The sequence below is a fragment of the Haliaeetus albicilla genome, chromosome 26, assembly GCF_947461875.1.
Source record: "Haliaeetus albicilla chromosome 26, bHalAlb1.1, whole genome shotgun sequence".
In the NCBI taxonomy this organism is placed as follows: Eukaryota; Metazoa; Chordata; class Aves; order Accipitriformes; family Accipitridae; genus Haliaeetus; species Haliaeetus albicilla.
The window spans coordinates 7,869,247-7,891,057 of NC_091508.1; the positions used below are offsets into that span (position 1 = coordinate 7,869,247).

At 58.2% G+C, this 21,811-nt stretch overlaps 1 protein-coding gene across 3 annotated transcripts in view; it reads right to left on the reverse strand.

Moving 5' to 3' along the window:
• LOC104316212 (receptor-type tyrosine-protein phosphatase V-like) overlaps positions 1 to 16,836 on the reverse strand; it is a 35,774-nt gene extending 18,938 nt beyond the window's left edge. Inside the window, exons 1-16 of one of the 3 annotated variants that reach the window (XM_069771824.1) lie at positions 15,979 to 16,836; positions 14,794 to 14,857; positions 12,255 to 12,521; positions 10,954 to 11,223; positions 10,099 to 10,365; positions 8,358 to 8,630; positions 7,462 to 7,722; positions 6,615 to 6,887; positions 5,875 to 6,144; positions 5,032 to 5,301; positions 4,298 to 4,570; positions 3,772 to 4,044; positions 3,034 to 3,303; positions 2,367 to 2,639; positions 1,281 to 1,553; positions 463 to 735 (exon numbers count right to left, since the gene is read on the reverse strand). In XM_069771824.1, the coding sequence (XP_069627925.1) occupies positions 463 to 735; positions 1,281 to 1,553; positions 2,367 to 2,639; positions 3,034 to 3,303; positions 3,772 to 4,044; positions 4,298 to 4,570; positions 5,032 to 5,301; positions 5,875 to 6,144; positions 6,615 to 6,887; positions 7,462 to 7,722; positions 8,358 to 8,630; positions 10,099 to 10,365; positions 10,954 to 11,223; positions 12,255 to 12,521; positions 14,794 to 14,857; positions 15,979 to 16,056 (3,928 nt within the window). In that variant the 5' untranslated portion in view covers positions 16,057 to 16,836. The remainder of the gene's footprint in view (positions 1 to 462; positions 736 to 1,280; positions 1,554 to 2,366; positions 2,640 to 3,033; positions 3,304 to 3,771; positions 4,045 to 4,297; positions 4,571 to 5,031; positions 5,302 to 5,874; positions 6,145 to 6,614; positions 6,888 to 7,461; positions 7,723 to 8,357; positions 8,631 to 10,098; positions 10,366 to 10,953; positions 11,224 to 12,254; positions 12,522 to 14,793; positions 14,858 to 15,978) is intronic. The other 2 variants (XM_069771825.1, XM_069771826.1) reach the window with 2 other exon arrangements.
• Between the last annotated feature and the right edge of the window lie 4,975 nt (positions 16,837 to 21,811).

The window sequence follows — 21,811 nt, forward strand, 5'->3', positions numbered from 1 at the left end:
CCTCCCCTTATCCCCCATGCCAGGAATTTTCTGAGTGCCTGGGAGAAAGGCAGCAGGGATGGTGGGGTGTCCCCCCCTGGCTGTAAGACCTTGTGGTCTCCCAGGCAGTGGGTGTCCTCTACCAGAGCAGCACTACTGCCATGGGATCCCTTACTCTTGTGCAGTCACCCATGCCTGGAGGAGCCAGCTTGTGTGAACAGCGGGGCCACGAGCTGGAGGTCTGCCTTCTGAAACAGCAGCCATGGCTGCCGGACTGTCCAATGGACAGCAGTTTTGCCCTGCTCTCCCCTCCACAGGGGGGTTGCATAGCCTGTATTCTCATTGCTATGATGGTACCTACAGCTTCCAGGCAGCAGTTCTAGCCATGTCCCTGCCCCTTATCACTGCAGGTGCTGAGCCTACCCATTTGGGTGAGGCTGAGCCTCATGCGTGTTGCAAGGACCTCTAGCTCTTGCCACTTACTTGTCCAGTCGCTGATATTCCCCGCGGAGGCTGCGTAGGGCCCTGCCATGGACACCACTTCCAGCAGGTATTTGTGTCCTGGAGCCAGGCCAGAAAAGGTGAATTTGCTGGTGCCTTTCCCAACAGATACATTGGCTGCCACAATACCTGATCCCCAATGATACAGGAGGAGCCTGTAACTGTCTTGTCCTTGGGGTTCCGCTCGCCAGGATGTGCTCAGCCTGTTGGGATACCCCTGGTTTGTCATGTACACATTACGGGGTGCCAGGGGGTCTGGAGAGACAGGATGGGAGACATGTCAGTGAAGGGTCTGAGGACATTGCCTGAGTATCTTGGCAGTGTCATCAGAAGGGATGCACCATACAGGACAGAGCACTTTGTCTTGGCTGGATGGCTGCATCCACCAGCCTGGAGGCAGCTAAAAGCAGCTTCTGCAAGCTTCAAGTGGTGCCTGTCTGAGCAGACAGCCCTGTCCCAGCTGGAGCAAGACACCGAGATGGGTGAGGAGGGACCACCCAGTCAGCTAGAGGCGGGGAGGGGGGGGGGGGGGGCGGGAAGTGAATGCCCCTGTTCCCTGCTCCCTCCTCCATGCCTCTCCTCTGAAGCACAGCCCCCAGAGCTTCAGCTGAACTAATCCAGGCTAGTGGAGCTGATGGTGAGGATGGGCAGAGCTCTGCTCAGTGCCATGGCACTGACAAGCCCTTTGGTCTAGGCAGGGCTCGGGGAGTGCCATGAAGGTCCTTGGGGCCATGTCCTTTGCCATGAGCTTTCGTGACTGCCCAGCAAGGCATGCATCACCTTCAAAACAGGGTACTCACACGTCCAGTTGCTGACATTCCCTGCAGGTGTCTGGTAGGGCCCAGCCGTGGACACCACCTCTAGCACATACTTGCTTCCTGGGGCCAGTCCCATAAAGGTGAAGTTGTGGGTGTCTCTCCCAAGCAAGGTCGTAGCTGCCACAGTGCCCAGCTGTGCATGGTACAGGGTCAGTGCATAGCCGTCTCGGCCCCCGGCTGCTGCTCCCCAGGACGCGCTCAGCCTGTCGGGGTGCCCCGTGCTCAGCAAGCGCACAGCAGCTGGGGGCAGTGGGCCTGGGGAGTTACCAGACCTAATGTTAGGGACTGGAGACCATGCAGAAGGAAACAGACACTTGATGGGACATTGTACAGCAGGACAGATGCTCCCTAAGGGCTGGGACTCATAGACACCCTCTGGCACACTCCTCCTCCTCACTTTTCTCTTTTCTGTCCCCATCCCACCTCACCTTTAATACTGCTCACCCTCTGTGGTCCCTCACATGACAACCCTTCTTCATCTAGGTCACCCTCATCCCATAGCCCAGCTGGAGCGCCTTTGCCACTGCTGCTTGAACGCATGTCCTCCAGCACCCAGCTGGCCTGCAGCTGCTTGGGCAGAGCTGGCACAGCATCAATACTGTGTCCAGCCCTAAAACCTTTCTGGGTGGGGAGAAGTGCTGGACTAGTCCATCTCCAGAGCAAAGACCTCTTCTCCCGGGAGGACTATGGATTAGCCTTTTGTACTATACTGATTCATTTCATGAACTTTTATGGTAATGTGTTTTCTAACTGCTGGAGGAGACTCAGTGAGGGTGTGAGTGCTTCTGTACACAGGCTGAAGGGGCAGGGGGATGTTCCCACATGGGCACAGCTGGGCAACCCTGCATGTCATCAACATGTTCTTGTGCAAGTCTACAATTGAACGTCCATGTGCATGAGGGTGACAGTGTGCCCCTGCACTAACTGCTGCGTGTTGCACCCGTGAACATGTGTGTGCACATCTCCAAAGGCACCAGATCCCCTGTAAACCTCCCAGCCCTCCTCAGGACTGCCCAGTGGGGCAACATCTCCTGCCCCTCTGCAGGGGACACTCCTCCAGGCACTCACATGTCCAGCCACTGATGTTGGGTGCCGCTGCCTGGTATGGTCCAGCTGTGGCACTGGCCTCCAGGGAGTACTCGTATCCTGGGGTTAGGCCCATGAAGGTAAAGTTGTGGGTGTCTCTCCTGAGTGAGGCTGTAGCTGCTATGGAGCCCAGCTGTGCATGGTACAGCGTCAGTGTGTAGCCATCTCGCCGCCCAGCTGTGGCTCCCCAGGATGTGCTCAGCCTGTCAGGATGCCCCATGCTCAGCCAGTGCACAGCAGCCGGGGGCAGCGGGCCTGGGGAGGAAACACAAGTCACTGCCAGGAGCCACATCTGGGCTAAAGGAAAGGAGATGCTCCATATCTGTATCAAGCCTGTGCTGCAGGAGGTGGGTCAGCCCTGCAAGGTCCTGAGGGCTGGCTTTGCCCTTGTTTCTGTGGCAGCTGCCTCCTCCCTGGTGCTGCCTGAGCTTGTGGATGCCTGTGGATGGCTACCAGGGACATGGGTGACCAGGCCACAGGGCCATGCACAGACTCCCCTTGCTGCATCCAGCAGGGCATGAGCACTGGGCGCTTGCATGGGTGGGAGAGGAAGACAGGATCTGGCTGCACGAGTATAGCCTCTGATCTGAACCCAGAAGGGGGAGATCTGGTGGAGGACACAGGGCTGCAAGGAGAGCATCATACTCACGTGTGCAGTGGGTGAGGTTGGGGGTGCTGGTGTGGAAGGGCCCAGCTGTGGCACTCACTGCCACACTGTAGTGGGTGCCAGGGCTCAGGTTCCTAAAGATGTGACTCCTGGCATCCCCACCCAGTACCATGTGCCCAACATGACTGCTGGAGGCTGTGTCATAGACATCCACTACGTAGCCTTCTGCTCCTTGCCCCATTGCTGCCCAGGAGGCCTGCAGCGTGGATGCAGAGGGGCTGCCCAGGGTGAGGTTGGCAGGGGCCAAGGGATCTGGAAAGCAACAGGGAGACAGTCAGCCCCTGTGTGCCACTGCTTGCTGCTCAATGCTATGAGCTGGCTGCTCTGCCCAGTGATCCCTCGTGCTCTGGCAGTGCTGGACTCCAGCCCGCAGCTCCCATTGGGCGGTGGGCAGGCTGGCCACCAGAGATCCTCCCAGAGAGAAGCATGGGGACAAATGGGCAGAGAGTGCACGTGGCTCTGAGCGCAATATCCCAAGGGCTTGCAGCTGGACATGGCAGGGATGATACCCAGAGCCTTTGAGGTGGGTAGGGGGGATTGGATCTCTGTCAGGGAAGGAATGAGGACAGTGAACAGAAAGGTGGGACAACTATGTAGAAGCTAGGAGCACAGTGGGGATGGTTTGGGAAGGGGAAGGTAGTGGTGGGTGCTCTGCAAGGCTCAGATGGAGGCTCTGGGGCACACTGCAGTGCTATGTCCAACCCAACCCATCAGACTCACATGTCCATTGGGTGACATTGGTGGAAGAGGCTTCAAATGAACCTTTCACAGCAGTGACCTGCACAGCAAACCTGCTGCCTGCCTCCAAGTGAGTCCAGGTGATGTTCTGGGCATCTGGACTCAAGGTCTGGACCCGATCCCTGCCCTGGTTGCTGAGGCTATACAGAATAACACGGTAGTGGTCCCTCCTGCCGGGGGGCTTGTTCCAGCACATGTAAAGCTCTGAGGAGCTGCCTGGGTTAGTAAGGATCAGGTTTGTCGGAGCAGCAGGAACTGCGAGGAAAGAGAGACACAAGTCAGAGAGAAAAAGATCCAGTTCTGAACATGCAGCCATGTCTGTTAGGCACTCTGTGCCCTTGTGATACAAGAAGGCTGCAAGAGGCCAGAGATGACTGCAGGCTAGCATCACTGGAAACCAGGCCAGGGTGCTCTCCTCTCCCTGGGTGCCAACACTGATCCCCATCCCATTCTGGATCTCCTTGCAGTGCTCCCACACAAATCACCCATGGGTGGTATGCATGCTCACCTGTGCAGCCAGTGATGTTCTTGGGGAGGGAGTGATAGGGTCCGGCTACTGCCCAGATCCCAACAAGGTAGCAAGTTCCTGGTTCCAGCTGTGCCAGGGTGACATTGGTGCTGTCCTTCCCTGCTTCCAGGTTCCTTTTTGGTGCAGAAGAGCCCTCCTCTTTCACACTAAGCAGATACCTATCCCTCTGCCCAGGAGGAGTTTCCCAGTGCACAGTCAGAGCCCAGGCAGTGCTGACAGGGCTTGCCGACAGGGAAAGAGGAGGTAGTGGGACTGCAGGAGAGAAACAGCGTTACAGGGGACAAACCTGGGATGCTCAGGACTGACTCTAGTTTGGGAATGAAGCTGGGAGCTGTAGGACTGTGAGCATCTATCATGCTGTCTAAAGACTGCTGAGAGCAGTGGGTTGCTCCCAGATCAAAGTTGCTCTCTGTGTCCCAGGTCATAACGGTGCATCATCACCATGACCTGAGACCCCCCTTGTCCCAAAGTGCTGGGGCAGGCTCACAGCATGCCCCATTGAGCTGCTGGGCTCAGGATGAGTGAGGGTCCCAAAAAGAAAGCCAGCATCTTGAGTAGGAGACAGGCACCAGTGGGGTTGCAGGGACATGGTATCAGAGCTCTCTTGCAGAACAGCCCTAGGACCCCTCCGTCTTGGTCCCCAGCCCCTCGCCAGGTCAAAGCCAGGCTGGGTACCAGGGATGGGGATGGGTGCAGAGAGGCTGCATTCCTACCAGTGTAGCCAATGGCAGTCTGAGAGGAGATGCGATGAGGCCCAGCCTGAGAAATTATCTCCACACGGTATCGGGACCCTGGCACCAGCCCCTCCAGGTCAAGCTGGGTGACTCCACGGGGGACGGACACATTCCTGATGATGGACAGGGACTCAGCCACCGAGAGCTGTACCAAGTGGTCTCTGCCACCGCCTGACTCCACCCAGCTCACATGTAGCTCCTGGGGTCTCCGGCCAGGCTGTACACTCACGTTAGCCAGAGACAGTGGATCTAGGGGAAAACACAGCATGGAGATCCATGAGATGGTGGAGGAAAGCAACTGCAGAAGCCAGGACACAGCCTGCACCTCTGCACAGGGCTAAAGGAGAAGTGGTGTCAGCTGACTGCTAGCTCTCCTGTTGTCCTGGGGGACATGCAAGTGGCCTGTGTGTGTCCCCAGGACACTGCTAGCAGGCAGGTGCTGTACTGAGAAGAGAGCACTCAGCTCCCCAGTGGGCTGCTCTGCTCCATGGACAGCAAGCAGCAAGCCCATATGGGCTCTGTGCTTCCTCTTGCGCATCCCTCTCCCACCAGTCCCAGGCTGGCCTTGAGATCATGAGTGGTCTAGGTGCAAGTTTCAGCTTGACTGTGGAAAGCCTGAGCTGGGGAAAAGGGTCTTCTGGGGCCCAGAAGCCAGCACACAGCACCTAACTCATGACACGTGCTCCAATTCCCAGAGGCAAGAAGCGTGCAGGTCTCACCAGAGCCCTCCCTCTGCCCAGATATGTCCGCTTCACTGCCAGTCTTGCAGGCAGTGCCAGGATGCCCCAACCCTGTAGGAGGCTGGGGACACTTCTCACTCACATGTCCACTCGGTGGCAAAGTGTGACGAGGATCTGTATGGGCCAGCAAGGACAGTCACCTTCAGGAAGTACTGAATGCCAGGGGACAGCCCCAGGAACGTAAAGTTGTGGGTGTTTGGCCCCACTGAGATGTTCCTCTGCGCTGGATGGCTCTTGCTGTAGAGCTGGAGGTGGAACTGGTCCACATCGCCAGCAGCCTTGTCCCAGAAGGCAGAGAGTCCCAGCGGGCGTCGGGTGTTGGTCAGGGTCACGCCAGCTGGAGCCAGGGGGCCTGAGAGAGAAGAGACATCCAGGCAGTAAGAGGCAGTTGTGGTGGACCTCCCACAGTGTGGAGTGTGTGCCTGCACGCACTTGTCCTGGGGACCCTCCACTGCCTGTCTCTGGTGGGCTCAGGTGAGAAATGAGCCCTGGCATATCAAACCCCAGAACAGCCTGAGCTTCTGCTCCACAACAAACATGAGGGCGGGTGCCCACCTTTCCTGCTGCGTGACTTTTGGAAATGTTTTCTGTTCAGTGATGGGTTTCTCCTGCACTGAAGACCCTTTTACTTCCAACCTGGCTGAATGTGGCTCTGGTTGGCCTTCCACTCTTTGTCTGTCAGTGCATCCCTGCCCCTAGTTCCTCCACCTCTCCATACATGGTCCACACTCTGCCGTGTTTCCATGCCGTGAGCCTTTTGCTCTTGTTGGCAGGCCACGGTTGCAATCTGCAGTTGAATTGAGGTAGGGGTATCACACTCACACGTCCAGTCTGTGGCTGATCGCACAAGGGATCTGTAAGGTCCAGCCATAGCAGCCATCTCCAGTGTATACTGTCGCCCAGGGACCAGGTCCTCAAAGGTGACATTCATCCAGTTGGTCCCCACAGTCATGTTCCTGACCTGCTCCTGGGACTTGGTTTCCCAGAGGGTGCCTGTGTAGCCAGTACTACCAGCGGGAGCTGCTCTCCAGGAGGCTTGCAGAGAGGTGCTGTGGCCCTGATTGCTGAGGGTCAGCTGCTCTGGGGGCAAAGGATCTAGGAAAGGAAAGGTCTAGATTCACAGCTGCACCCAGACTGGGGTCACCTGGGAGAAGTGCAATGCCAAATGTGCTGGGGCTGGAGGCCCTTCCCTGGGAAAACCCACATCCAGGTGCTCTGGCCACCCACAGGGTCTGTGCAGGCCACCGTCACCCCTGCTGACAACCACACACCAGTTTGGCAGGGACTGGGCCAGCCAGTGTTCAAACTGACATGGTAAGAGAGGACTGCTCTGGTGCTGGAGGATGTGGTGGGTGGGATGGTCTGGACCAGAGCAGTGGAGAGGTGGTTCAAGGCAGATGCAGCCTGAGCAGTGCCACAGGAGGGTGGTCTGAGGGAGGAAGAGGAGGGCACTGGGCTCTGCTGACCCTTGTGCCGGGTGATTGGGATACAGACCAGGGTCAGACACATCCAGCAGTGCCTCTGCTTTCCTCCTGAGCCTTTTGCCCTTTTATTGCATGAAGCTGCAGAAGACCCATGTTATCACATGCTCTGAGGCACGACATCTTGGGGAAGGGCAAGATCCAGTGGGAACCCCAGGGCTGGCTGCGGTGGGGGCTGTGGCACTCACATGTCCAGTTGGTGATGCGCTGGGGTGAGGATGTGTAGGGGCCAGCCACAGTGCTGACCTCAAAGGTGTAAAGGGTCCCAGGGCGGAGGCCCTTGTAGGTGAAGTTGGTGACACCTTTGAGCAATGAGCTGTTCTTCACGGGGTGCTCCATGGGGCTGAGGGCCAGCACATAGCCTTCTCCCATTGCCTCCTCCCAGCTGGCTAGTAGGCTGTAGGGGCTCCCCTGGCTGGACAGACTCACACCAGATGGTGCTAGCGGCTCTGCAAGGGACAAGGATGGAATTGTGCACGTTACTGTGGAAGGCAGTGCATCAGTCAGGCAGATTGCTCCCACAACACTCTGCAGTGGTCCCACCTGAAACATGGGCAGTCAGGGCTGCAGGGAGAGCCTTTTACTGCTGGGGACCCATGGGCTGGGTGAGTGCCTGCCCACTGTTTAAGGCTCCTCTCCTTCCTTCCCAGGGTGGCAGCTCTGGGACAGCACCAACTGTGGCTCTGCAAGTCACTCAGAAGGGACTGGGCACAGGGAGATGCTGCGCTGGAGGGGACTGGTGGTGCTTCACTACCCACCAAACCAGCTGCTGTGAGAAGAGGGAGGGGAAGCTGTCCTGAAGTCTGCCAAACACTGAGTCTGAAGGTTACTGAGTAGGATCTGGTCTTGATTTGTGCCTGACACTACCTGACACAAGTCTGCCAAGAAGGAACTGTGGGGCAGCAGATTTTGCTGCTCTGACCCACAGCCTGCTCTTGAGACCAGCTGCCACTGCACTGCACAAACCCATCTCTGCCCCTGCTGCAGTCCCCCTCACCATCCCACCAGCTTCCCTCTGGGTATCAGCCCCTCCATCAGGCAGCAGAAATGGCCTCAAAAGGACACGCTCAGGCTTTCTGCTTACGTGTCCAGGCTGCTGCACTGCGGGCTGATGCCTGGTAAGGCCCAGCCACCGCCGTCACCTGGACAGAGTATTGCTTCCCAGGGCTCAGCCCATGGAAGGTGACATGACTGTTGTCTCCGCCGACGGAAATGTTCCTTGTTGGAGCACCATCCTCTCCCTCCTGCAGTGTCACCAGGTAGAAGTCTCTCTCTCCCGCTGGGGCGCTCCAGAGAGCCTGCAAGGAGCTCTGCTCCTCTGCATTGCTCAGGGTCACATTGCCAGGGCTCAGGGGGTCTGGAAGGGAAGGGAACGGGGATTGTGTGTGTCAGGATTATGGGGTGTTCTGTACCCCATACACTCCTGAGCCTCATTCCCTGCTTCCTTATCTGCAGGATTACATCCAGCCTTAGACATCCTTTTGAAGCATGCTGTCTCCACTCCCTAGCACAACCATTCGTGGTCTAGCAGAGCCCAGACAAAGCTGGCAGCCCTGCTGGGAAATTCCTAAAAGTCCCCCTCCTCTCCATTCAGGAGCTGTCATGAGCTTGCTGATATTCCCAGGAACTGGCCTGGACCGACTCCTGGCTGGATGCTCCTGGCTTGTGCATCTGGCACTGGGGACTTCTGTTCAGTCAGGTAGGTCAGAGCCGCAGACAGCAACAGCAGAGATTGAGTCAGACTCACTTCATAGCAGAAACAAACCAGCTGGGGGTGTGGAGATCTTCCAAAATCCCAGCTGCAGAGTCAGCAGTGAGCAGGCTCCAGCTTCCCAGACTGGCAGGCAGAGCAGGAAAGAGCTGGAGACTTGTCACCTGGTGGCACCCAGGTCCTTGCAGCGTAGGCCTGACCAGTGTCTCTGCCCAAGGCCAGGATGAGTCACTGGCCACAATAGCTGTGATTTTGCAGCTTGGCACCTCCATAATTTGTTCCTCCTCACTAGAGAGGGCCAACACTTTCTTGTCATTCGGCATGAGTCTCGCTCTGTCCAGGCTAGGCTTGCCCTCTCCATTTCCCCCTGGTTTTCCTGGGAACATCTGGGAGAGCAAGCCTGGGGCCAGAACTGTTTGCAGTGTCGGCAGCAACCCCCGACTCTGGCGGTAGAAGTCACCCTCTCTCATGGCCCTTGTCAGCCTGAGGCCAGAAGGTGGAGGCAGATGGGTTGAATGGTGCAACTAGCTGGGGTCTGGGAGGCCTATCCTCAATTTCTTGACCTGCCAGAGACTGGTTTCCTTGGCTGTGTTTGCACAGCACCTGGCATATTAGGGACATCCACCAGGATGAGGTTATCAGGAGCTATGAAAAATATAGCCTTGACAGCAATCAAAGAGGACCAAAGATCCATTTCCCTACAGAAACCTCCAGCTCAAACCAGCTAAACTGCTATTGCCTTGCCCCCTGTTTTCTCTGCTGCCCTTGGACAGCCCTGAGGCACATGAGAGCCCAGCCCCAGCTGCACAAACACCACTGGGAACTGCTGCCCTTCCATCTCCTCCTCAGGGAGAGGCCACTGGCTGATCCCAGTGCATCCAGGGGAGAAGGAGGCCAGCACTGGGAATTCACCTGCCCAGGGGACTCACTGGCCCCACTATCGCAGTGCCCCAGAGCTGGGTCCTAGAGCAGCTTTCGGCCAGGTCCAAGCAGAAGAATTGCCCTCTGCACCCGGGGCTCTGGCAGGAGACCTTTGGATTCAGAGGCTGAACCAGAGGCAGGGATAAAGCCAGGGCCACTGAGGTCCTCCCTCATCCCTGGCAATCATACTCACATGTCCAAGCAGTGGCATTGGGCCCTACCACGGTGTAGGGCCCAGCTGTGGCACTGAGCCCCAGCCAGTACTGGGTGCCGGGGTGGAGATGCTGGAAGGTGTAGCTGGTGAGGCCCCTCCTGGCTGACAGGGTCGTGGTCACCGTCTGGGTGAGGAGGTTGTGGAGTGCAAGGTGCAGCCAGGCGGCCCCCGCAGCACCCATCCAGGAGGCGATGAGGCTGGTGCTGGAGCCCGGGCTGAGCCTCAGCTGGGTGGGGATGGTGGGAGCTGAGGGGAAAAGCAGGAGGCAGCAAGGTTCAGCACTGGGGCTGGGGCTCCCGGACCCTCCTCTCTCCCCAGGGTCTCCTATGCCCACAGCTCCTCTCTGTGCTGGCATGGGGGGGTGAATGTCTGGCAGGCGTCTGCTGAGGGATGTCTCTCCCATGTCCCTTCCCAGGCAGGCTGAGGGGCTCTTGAGGTCCCTCCATACTGTCATGCTCTTTCAGGCTCCAGGGCAGAGGGGGTGGCAGCCTGGGTAATGCAACATTTCTGCAGCTCCCACCAGCCAAGATCTTTTGCCAGGATCCCCAGCTTGCCCTTCTCCCATGGGGACACGGAGCACACAAACCCAAGCTGTGGGTCCTGCAAAGCAGGTCTGAGGTGCAAGGTTTAACCCCCTTGGCCCAGCACACTGGGGTCACAGAAGAGATGTGAAAAACTCCCAGCTGTTCCCCATCCTACACAAAGTCCCCATCCTGAGCCTGGAGACCTCATCCCTGTCTCTGCTAGCCCAGCCGGCACATGTGCTGCACCCCTCCTGCCAAACCCTTTCTCCCACCCCTTCCCTCTTGGCCAGGCACGCCCATCACTCCCTACCTGTCCACTGGTGGATACTTGTGCTTGCCAGGCTGGATCCAGCCAGCGTGCTGACCTTCAAGGCGTACTCGCTGCCAGCCAGCAACCCGTCAAACAGGAACGTGGAGGCGTTTGGCAGGATGGACGCATTTCTCACAAGCGTCTGGGAGTCGCTGTGGTAGAGGGCAAGGTGGTAGCCCTCCCGCTGGCCGTGGGCGTGCGCCCAGGAGGCATGCAGCATGGCAGAGCTCCCGCTGCTGCTCAGGCTCAGGTTGCGGACAGGTGAAGGACCTGCATTGGACATAGCACAGATGGTGTTGGCTGGTTGCCTGGGGATGCCTGGCCTGCCAGGTTGTTCAAGGGCTGGTGGGACAGTGCCCTCACCTGGTGAGGTCCTGCCAGCCAGCTCACAGGACCCAATCCCCCAAGCACAGCCCCATCACCTCCCTGCCAGCTCACCAGTCTCCCACAGGTTGTGTGGGCTGCACCATCCCCTTTGGATCAGTCTCTGCACAGTCACTCTGAACTGGGCAGGGAGGTTCAGTCAGGGACAACACACCATGTGCATGCTGAGAAACGTGAATCCATCAGCGCTTACCTGTGAGCTTAGCTGCTGCCAGGTCCTCTGTTCCTGCTGACTCTGGGTCCTGCCACCTGCCTTTCTGTGAGCGCCAGCCCCTGCTCCCTGCAGCCACCGCTATTGTCTGACACCATCCCTTCTGCTGGCCAAACCCCTCCCTCCAGCTCTACTCTCCTTTTCTAGGTTTTCCACCTTCACCTGCACTGATTTACTGAAGGATCTTCTGGAGACATGCAGGCAAGGGCTTCCATCCTCACCTGAGCTGTGGGCTCACCAGCCCTTCCCCCCATCCTAGGCATCAGCCAGGGATGGCATAGAGCAAGGCTTGGTGGGTGAACCAGTGATTGAGAGATGCACCAAAACCATTGAGTAAATGCTACTTCCTTGTAGGTCTTTCTAGACCTCCAGGCATGGCATTTTCCACTCCTTGGCTCTCTGCAGTCCACATCATAGGTTGGACCATCATTAGCTATATTATTGCAGGAGAAGGTACAGCATGAACCCTGCCCGTGTAAGGTGCAGGGACAGGACCCTCCCTCCACATGGATGAGGGAATGACCCCTGGGGGTCTGGGGACCAGGGAAGGACCCTGATAGCTGTGGAAGTGAGGAAAGGCCTGACCTCCCCATGAACTCATGGGACTCCACACAGACCTGTACTTCGCACCCTCCAAAGCAGTGTGATGACCACTGGTAGGAGCACTGAGACCCTTTGACTCTGCAGTCCCTGGGGAACCCCTTACTTGTCTGTGCTGTGACTGTCTGGCTGGTGGTCTCCGTGCAGGCAAGCATGGCTGTCACCTCAATCTCATAGCGCGTGCCAGGGGTCAGCCCGTGGAACCAGAAGCTGGTAATGTTGGGTCCAGCAGATCCATTCTGCAGTGGTGTGCCTGACCCCAGGGAGGAGAGGGCGAGCGAATATCCCTCAGCACCCCCCTCTGGCTCATCCCAGGACAGAAGGAGGGAGTCCGACCGGCCATGGTCACTCACGCTGAGGTTCAGGAGGGTCCCTGCAGAGGCAAAGCCAAAACCCTCAGAGAGGTTCAGAAACATCCATGGACTGGGCTCAAAGGCACCACATGAAAGAGATGCTCCTAAGCATGAAGCATCTCCTCCACTGGAGAAAGACCAGAGGCTTCAGGCCATCACATGCTTTGTCCAGCCAGCCTTGGTTTATGGCAGAAAAGTTGCCCTGGCTGGGTATAATCCATTGCTCACCACCTTGGTTGGTTTGAGCCCCCAATAAGATGTTGAAGGGCTCTGTGTCCACCTTGCAGGATGAAGACAATGGCTAGTGAGGGAGCAGGATGGATATAGCAGTGGGGCCATTATGCTCCCTGCAATAGTCTCTGTCTCTGTGTGGGCTCCGACAGAGGAGAGGGTAAAGGCTGCTTTGGAGGGATCCAGGCACTGATTCCCCACTGTCCTGCCCAGTGCAGAGATGACATGGGAAGAGCAGGACACTGCGTACGTGGAGAAAATGTGGGGCCAGATTTGCACAACCCCCTGCTGAGGTGTGTCTCTGCCTTGGTCTTGCTGCAGCAGCCAGGTCAGCATGCTGTGGCTGCAGGGCCAGTGCTGTAGCATCCAGATGAAGAGCATCTGGGGACAAGGAAGTGGCATATGGGGCTTGGCCTAATTGGTGGTCAATGGCCAAAACTGCTATTGAATCCCTGCCCTTAGAGTTGCTCAGGAACCACCTACACAAACAGGAGCCAGACAGAGCCTGTCTGTTGGGACCAAGCTGGCAACGTGACCCTTGCAGGCTCTCTCTCTGCCTCCCCATGCCTCCACTAGCAGATTGTCACGCACTCGCCATCCCCAGCCTCGCTGTGAACCATGAGCTCTCTATTGCTTTCAGCCTTTGTGAAACACCAGAACAGCTCTAGTACTAATAAGACATTTGTGTAATAATTAGCACTTAAAATTTATGACATGCAACATGTTGTAACAGGCTTACCTGTGATCTGGCATGGCAAGAAAGCTTTAAACAAGCATAGCTATTGCCCCAGAGGTCTGCCCAGGGGCTGCCTCTACACAGCAAAAGGGAAGCAGTGTGAGGTGAGCCCCAGGGGCAGGGGCAGCTTTTGGACTGCTCAAGTGTTATGCGCGGCCTTCCCACAAAGCCGGACAGTTTCAGAACTACATGCAACTTCTGTTTCATGCAATGCTGTTGTTTGGAGCCTGCTGCCATGCTGAGAGCTTCACTCAGCAGATGAGTGCAAAGGGAATTGGGGAAGTTAAATGGACACAAAAGAGGAGCAGGTAGTACATCTGGGAAAGGCCTCCTCAGTGCCATCAAGAGCAGATTTAGGAACAGACTGCTCAGGAAGGGTTATGTGAATGTAGTTGGATGCCCATGGGTCAGGTGTCTACACCTGGGCCAGCTGTCCTGGGCTCCCCTTGCTGTCAGCAAAGACCCAGTGGCAGCAGCTCGTGGAGCACAGGGTATGGCTAATCCCCTCCTGAAGACAGCCAGCGGGCTTGTGCCCTGCATGGAGTTCAAACAGGGATGGTTTTTTCAGTGCGGGCTCTTTCTTATCTCATGAAGGTATGAGTTCTCCACCCATGTTTGTCTGCGTCTCTCAGGTTCCCAACAGACTGCATCACTTGCCTCCATCTGTCACTTGACAATCATCATCTTCACCTCTGCAGTACAAATGTACTAATATCTAAAATGGGCCAGAGGCATCCTCCAGCCCTGAGGCCCATGATCACAACACTGTGGACGTACCCATAGATAAGCTCCGCAAATCACATCACAGCTAGCCACACCCCATGTCCCGACTGGTGCCTGCAGATCATCTGGGAGAGTTTTCACTGGCATGGGCCAGAGCCATGCGGGCATCGCACTGGCTCCAAGCACACAGCAGCACTTGCTGGCTGCAGTGTGAACACAGCTGTGCTGCTCCCCAGTCAGCTCAGCACAGCCATGGGGCTGCCCCATGGAGTACGATCCTGCCCAGCCACGTGCAGGGGCTCTGTGCAGGGCACCTATGGCTGTGCTGCTGCTGAGCCCACTTTATGCTTCGTGGGAAGGAAAGAGCTTGGATCCTTGTCTGTCTCTCACACTGCCCCCATAAGGCTGGTTGCTGGACGAGATGGGGCTGACTCCCTCCCCTTCCCTGGCCATGATCTGCGGCCTGCTGTAAGTCTAAAGTGGAGTATTTACAAAGCTACTCTTAACTCCAAGAGTTCTGGCCCAGCACATCCGCTCATCTCTCTGCTCCTGGGCAACAAGACCACCCTCTGCAGCCTGAGAAACTCTTTGCTTTGACTTACCTCTATCACTGCGTGCATCCTGTCCCTCCAACCCTGCCCGTGCTGTCTGGTTGCAGCCCTCGCCCTGGGGGATTGAAGGTGTCAAGTAAGAGAGGGGCAAGATGAAGTGGTCTGAGCTGAGACCAACACCTGGGAGAGGTGTCCTGTGCCAGGCCAGGGGTCAGGCTGGCCAGGCACAGGTCCCACCCCCCCATGGCATCTGGGGGCTGCGACCCTCTGGGGACTGTGAGCCCTTTTCCCAGGAGAGCCCACGTCACTGCTTATGTCGCCCTTCCCTAGCCAAGGCAAGGAGACAGACTCAGCAGACGTAGCTTGTGGGCTGCCCTGGCCTTTTGCATGGCTGCTGGGACTGCAAACCAACATGGTGCCATGCCCACAGGGGAAGACATCCTACCAAAACAGCCAGGGCACAGGGGGAAAATTTGGGGAGGGAGGGAGCTCTGGACAGGCCCTAGCAATCTCATTCCCTCTACAGGCACTGCCTTTCCCGCGATGACGGGGGGAGGATGGAGGGACCCCAGACCTCAGTCCAGCTGCCATCCCCCACAGGCTGCAAAGAGAAGGCTTGGCCTGAGAGCTCCAGAGCATCCAGCACCCTCCACACCACAGCGAGCGCTGAGCATGCTCGTGGGACACCCGTCTCCCCACAGTCTGCTTGCGAGCAGGGTGTGCCCTGCTTTAGGTTGAGGCTAGTTCCCTCCACATTAAAGGAAATATCTCTGCCCACTCCCTGTCCCGCAACAAGCCTCAGAGGAGCAATCATCTTTCTTTAGTTATTTCCCCCTTGGCTCTGCTGGCTGACTCATTGCTGGCTCCCCCACCAACTGCGGTGCTTTAGGGAGTGCATGCGTGGAGGGGAGCAAAGGGGCTCCGGACCCCTGGGAGTAGCAGCCAGCCGATTCCTGGGGCGAGGAGCTGTGCAGCCATGACAGCAGTAACACGCTCTGATCCCAGTTGCTGGGGTGGGAGGGCATGGCAGGGTGTGGGGGGGGAAGAGGAGGAAAGAGCCAGCTTGTAATTGCAAACGTCGCTAATTTGGTGCAGCTGCATGGCTGGAGAGGCAGCCCAGAAATATGCCGTCATTCCTCAGTGGGGTAGGACTATGCAAAGCCCCTTGCTGCCAGGGAGCCTGCAGCCAAGAGCCTGCATCGACAAAGGGGGGGGGTTGAAGAGACAAGGGCTTACCTCAGCCAGGGTTCCCAGGAGCCGCGGCACCCATGGGACAAGCAGCAGCAGCAGCAGCAGCAGCAGCGGTGGTCTCATTGGGACCAGGGTGGCTGCAGATTAGAGGGATGACAAGTTGGGGGGGGGTAGCTCCTTAGCAGTGGCTGTCCCCAGCCAGCCCCTTCTCCCATGGCAGCGAAGGGCTGTGTCCCCACATGCTTTCCAAGCGCTGGTGACAGGATGACATCAGTGGGGACCTGCGTTGCATGCCAGCGCGTTGCACATCAGCCCTACCAGCTGTACTTGGGCAGGAGCAGAGCGTGCCTCCGGGCTGGGAGAAGTCCAGTGTGTTTGTGTGCCTCTTGCTGTGTGCATTTGCTATTGTTCCCGCGGATCTGTGTCCCTCTGCGGTGACTCTGCAGCTGTCCTTGTGTGTGCGTGCTGCGGCCAGAGAGCTGCTTGCCGGGGGGCTTGGAGGGGGGGCTCTCGTTGTGGCTGGGTCTCTGCACGGCTGGAGCCCGGTCTGGCCATCAGAAGGAGTTCTGCAGAGTTGTGGGAGTTGGTGCCGAGAGGGGAGGAGAGGGGAGGAGACAGGACAGGACAGATGGCGGCTCTGAGCTGGAAGGGAGTGCCAAAACCAGCCCCCAGCAAGGGGAGGAAGGGCGGACCGCAGGCTCTGGCAGCTGGGCTTGGATGCGGGAGGAAGACTTGGCACGCGTGTGGATCCAACCTTGCGGCTGTCTTTGTGCCCGGCACGTTCGTGCACCCTTTAGCTCTGTATGAATGCATTTCTGCACGGGGTGCTGATGGGGAGTGGGAGGTTTGATCACGCTGGGCGAGGAGGGAGACGTGTGCCTCTGTGTGATGCCCACGGCACAGGGGCAGGCAGATCGGAGCTGGGGGGTGTGTGCACGTATTGTGAGAGGTTCCTGTGCACTGCATCCTACAGGCGCAAAGATGCCTGGACCGTCCTTTGCCCATTTGAGGGGTTGGCTGGGTCTGAGCTGTGCCCTGTCTGCTTATGGGTTGTAGGAGTTGTACTCTATGGTGCTGCCATGGGGAGCACACTGTGCCCCCTGAGCTGTGTGCAGGGCCATGTGTTGTGTGGTGCTGTGCTGTGTCTGTGCAATGCGTGGCAGGATGCCAGCTCTGATTCAGAGCAGAGATGCCATTAGCTTCACATCAGCGCTGGAGATCTGGGACAGTGCTGGAAGAGGTTCAGTGATGCATCTATCCCGGAAGCCAGCGCAGCCTGTGTGGCCGTGGGAGTCTGTCCCAGTAGCCAGCATGGCCACCAAGGGGGGCTATTTGAGCTCTGCTTATTGCTGTGAGCTACCGAGCTGTCAGAGTGGGACACATCTCCCAGCTGGCCCCAGGACAGCAGATTCTCTCCCCCAAAAACTCACAGGTTTGTCAGGTGGGACCTGTGACAGACAGATCAGCCCCCAGTGCCTGGGCAAAGACATGGGAAAACCCTAACCCCTGCACGTAAATGAGAAGAGAGGAGGACACAAGGGCCCTAGTCTGGGACCCATCTCCAACTCCAGGTCCTTCCCCCAAACCTGACAGCCCCCAGGCTGAGGGGCCAGCTGGGAAAGGGGACGGAGCACATAAGTCCCCTTCCCTTTGCATGGGGGACAGTTAATTCCCCAGGTCCTGGCCAAATGGGACTGGTGCCAGGAGTCCTGGTCCGTGGTCACAGTCACGTCTCTGCAGAGGTCTAGTCCCCTGCCTGGAGCGAGCTGAGGGTAAAGGAGCCCTGGCTCTGCTGCTCAGCCCAGCAGTGAGGGCTTATTTGTCACCTTCGTCTCCTCTGTTAGGGACTTAGACATGCCCCCAACACAGAGACAGAGCTCAACAACCAGAGGCCCTTCGAGTCACTCTGTCCCCAGACTTGCCCTCCCCCTGCACCCTGGACATGGAGATCAGGGTGGGAGCAGAGGCAATACCTTGGCTCCAGTGCAGGCAAGCTTTTTCATCCTTAATACTGGCAGCTCTGGGGAGGCCTGAATGTCAAAAATGCAAGTGGTGTATCTGCCTAAGTGATGGAGACCCAGGGTAAAAGCTCTGGCTTTTAGGGATCCCCTGATAAGCGCTTGCGACTGAGGTCCACCAGCACCTGGGGTGATGGGGATGGCCCTTCAACCAGTGCCGCAGACAGCTGAGGACACCTATCCCTGCTGCCGGATGTCAGCATGACTGGGGGCTGGCCGTCCCCCCAGAAGCTGAGTGAAAGGTGGGTGCTCATGGATACTGGAGGTGATGTCCTCCAGACACAGATGATTGGAGAGGGAGTCCCCCTCCGCAAGCTAAGGCTGAGGAAGGTTTGGGGCTGGCTGCTGCTGTCTCCAGTGGGCTGGGGACTGTTTTAAAAGACCCCTTTCCAGACCTGGACAGCTGCAGCCAGCTGGGAGGAGGCTGGAGCTCCCTGCTGCAGTGAGGGCTTGCCAGGTTTACCCGGGGCCCAGGGTGGGATCTGGGGGGTTACAGCTGGCTGGTCCACAAATGCATTTGCAAAGAGGCTTTCGGTGGATGTCCCCATGTGGGTCCGTAGCAGGGTGCAGGCTGTCAGGCAATGCTGCCTGCCATGGCAGCGCAGGGAGAGGTGACCCCACATTGGATGGGGAGTATGGGGCTGTTCACTGCCATGAGCAGCCTGGATGGTCAGGATGGCTGGGACAGAGACAGAGCAGGCAGGGGAGGCCAAGGCAGATGGGACCGCGTGGGATCCCCGGAGCGTGGCAGGTGATGGCAGAGCTGAACTGGAAGAGCCCCTGGCTGGTGAAGCAGGGGTAGGAGGTTAGGATGGAGGGCCTTGGTGGGCTGGGAATTGTGATGTGGGGGGATGGGGCAGGAGGGACCCTTGATTATCAAGGAAATCCCTGGGAAGAGGTTTTGCATCCCCCAGTGTCTGAGGCAGGTGACAGGAGGCAGTGTCCTCTGCAGTGGGATAGACAGGAGATTTTCCCAGGCTACAGAGTCAAGGTGGGGCTCCTGCAGCTTCAAAGCACACCAAAGAGCAGCTCCAGGCCAGCAAGAGGACAAACCCACTCACTGGAGTCCTGGGAAACTCCAGCTGGGCTGAGTCTGCCCTACCCAGCTGGGGAGCAGCTGAGCCCGCACGTACTTGCTACACCTGCCTGCCTGCATCCCCAACACTCCTGCCACCAGCCTCTTTGCAAAGCTGGTCATCTCCATCTCCAGTTACCCTGACTCAGTGGGATGGAGTTGCAAGGGAGGCAGGTGGGATGTGGCATCTCAAGAGCTTCTTGGAAAACAACTTCTGCTGCCACGGCCCCGCGTGGGGATACAATTCCACCACCAAAGAAGTTTCTCCAGGCATTGGCTTGCCCTGGGACCAAAGGGTCTGTCCTGCTCTCCTTGGTCTCTGGGCTGGGAAGCCTAGCAGGGACTCCTGGAGCACAGTGCCTCTCACCCCCCAGAGCCCCCTGCCATGCTGTGCCACTGCCCCACACCTCCCCATCCAGGAGGAGAGGAGACCCCCCACCCAGCACGAGGACGGGCTGTGGGGGAAGCCTCAGCACCAGGCCTTGCAGCCCACCGGCATGGGACTGACCTCTGGGCATGCACCCAGAGGTGTCCGAGCAGCTTTCCCAGCCTCTGCATGCTGCTGGTGGCCTGTCACAGGGCATGCAGAGCTGGCACCCCACTGGCCATGAGGACACATCCATACCAGCCCCACTGATTTAAACCTGGGGACCCGGCAGTTGTGCTGCTTCAGCATAGGGAGTTTGGGCTGTGCCTGCAGTGAAAACAGCCCAAAGCGCTGGTGGGAGCCAAACCCAGGCCCTGTCCCTGGCGCCGCAGGGCTCAGCAGCCTCCCATACTGGACAGAAGAAGCTGCTCATTACATGCCAGCACTACCCTCCCCGCAGCCACCCCACTGACACTGTGCCACCACAGGCAAGGACAGAGAAAGAGCCTGCCGTCAGCTGGGATGCCAGATCTCCCCTCTGGTCCCCCCGACAGTGAAGCCTTTGGTTGTGCCAGACCCAAAAACAACTGCAGAAGGTTTCTCCACCCAGCAGCTGGAACCAGGCCTGGAAACTCAGGGGCTGCCGAGTCATCACATTTTCCGTGAAGCAGCAAAGGCTACCACAAGGAGCAGGGGGATGGGGGATGCCCTGCTGACCATGAACGCTCGAAAGTTATGCTGGCCAGAGCTGGGGTGGGACCAAGGGGTCTGTGAAGCCGAGCCACTGCCTCCTGCAAGGGGAGAGCCTCAGGCTGGGAGATTGCTCTTGCCCCAGGCCCCAGTGGGATCATCCAGTCTAGAGCAGAGATGGGAAAGAGGACCTCTGACAGCATGCCCATCATTGTAGTGTCAGGTCTTGCTTATACTGAGGGACAGTAGCCACAGTGCAGTGGCAAAGGCCCTGTCTAGCAAAGGCTCCAGGCAGTCCTCCTAGGCAGTGCCAACCTCAGACCAGAGCAGAGTCCACCCCTAGTCTGCCTTTGTACAACATGCACTGGCCCTTACGCCAGGTACCCTGGGCACGGAGCTGGTGGCACAGGGTTTGTCCCCACCGAGGTATATCCCAGACCTAAGCGTGGTCCTCCACACCGGGGGGAAGTAGGGGACCTCCCTGGAAGCACCAGCTGGGGTGAGGATGAGCAGAGTGGGCAGCAGAGTGCATGCCTGCAGCACCCAAGCATCCCCAGTGTCACAGGGTCTGTGCGTGGTGACAGCCAGTGGGCAATGTTCCCAAGGCTGGGCACGGGCAGAGCCCGGCAAGGTCCCTGCACACTGCTGCAAGGGGACAGCATGTGGGTAAGGACACTGCCTCTCTCCGAGGTACTCAGACTGCCACCCAGAGAGGGCACAGCCATGGCCCTGCACTATGCCATGAGCAATGCTGTCACTGCACGGAGGAGCCTGTACCCATGTCGGGACATGCAGCCCTGCTGTGTCCGTGGGAGCTCTGCCACCCCTCCCTGCGCAGGACCCCTTGCATCCAACCTGACAACCTGCGACAATGTGTTGTCCAGGGGCTCCTTGATATGGGGCACTGGTGCCACTGGGATTGGGCTGGGAGCAGCTCTGGGGCTCCTGTCCTGCCTCGTCCCAGCAGCAACATCCCTCTGGTCCCTGTCCCCTGAGTCCTGTCTCTTCTTGTGCCCACCAGTACTGCGAACTGCTCCAGGCCATGGTTTCCCCCCTCTGCCACCTCTGAGGTGCTGAGTGCTGCCTGGGGCTGTGAGGGAGGAACAAGGGGAACAGGCTGTTCCTGGGGCAGAGCCGGCAGAGGATGCAGGTGCCTCTGGGACCTCTCTCTTTACAAGGTTCACACGCCACCGTTCTCCAACCCTAAACCCTAGAGCACTGGGATGCTCTTCCTTCAACCCCTTGCAAGTGTTTAATCATTTCCACATGGAGCCCTGCCAGCACTGCTGCCTGCCTCCTGCCCTGTGTTTTCAAACCTTGGACCTCTTCCCATTTTGCACAGAGGGGAGGGCAGGCAGGCAGTGAGGGACCTGACCCCTTCTGCAGGGCAGAGCTGTGCCCATGGCAGGCACAGCCTTGCTGGCCAAGGTGTGGGATGGCCAGGAGTTGCAGGAGTGACGCCTGTGCTTGGGTGATGCTCTGTGCTCCCCCCGCTTGCTGCTGGAAACCTGGCAGCAAAGCCCAGGGTGCCTGCGGGTGCAAACCAGGCACCTGCAGACCTGGGAAGAGCAGGGCTGTGGGTGACTCAGAGCACGCCCAAAGCCGGCAGAGCCGGGCAGACCTGCTCTGCCCCCCTCTGGGATGTGGGTGCCGCCCCTGGGGCTGAGCAGGCTCAGGAGTCCCCTTCCTCTGGCTGGGGCAAGAGGGACCAGGCAAGGAGGGCTGATA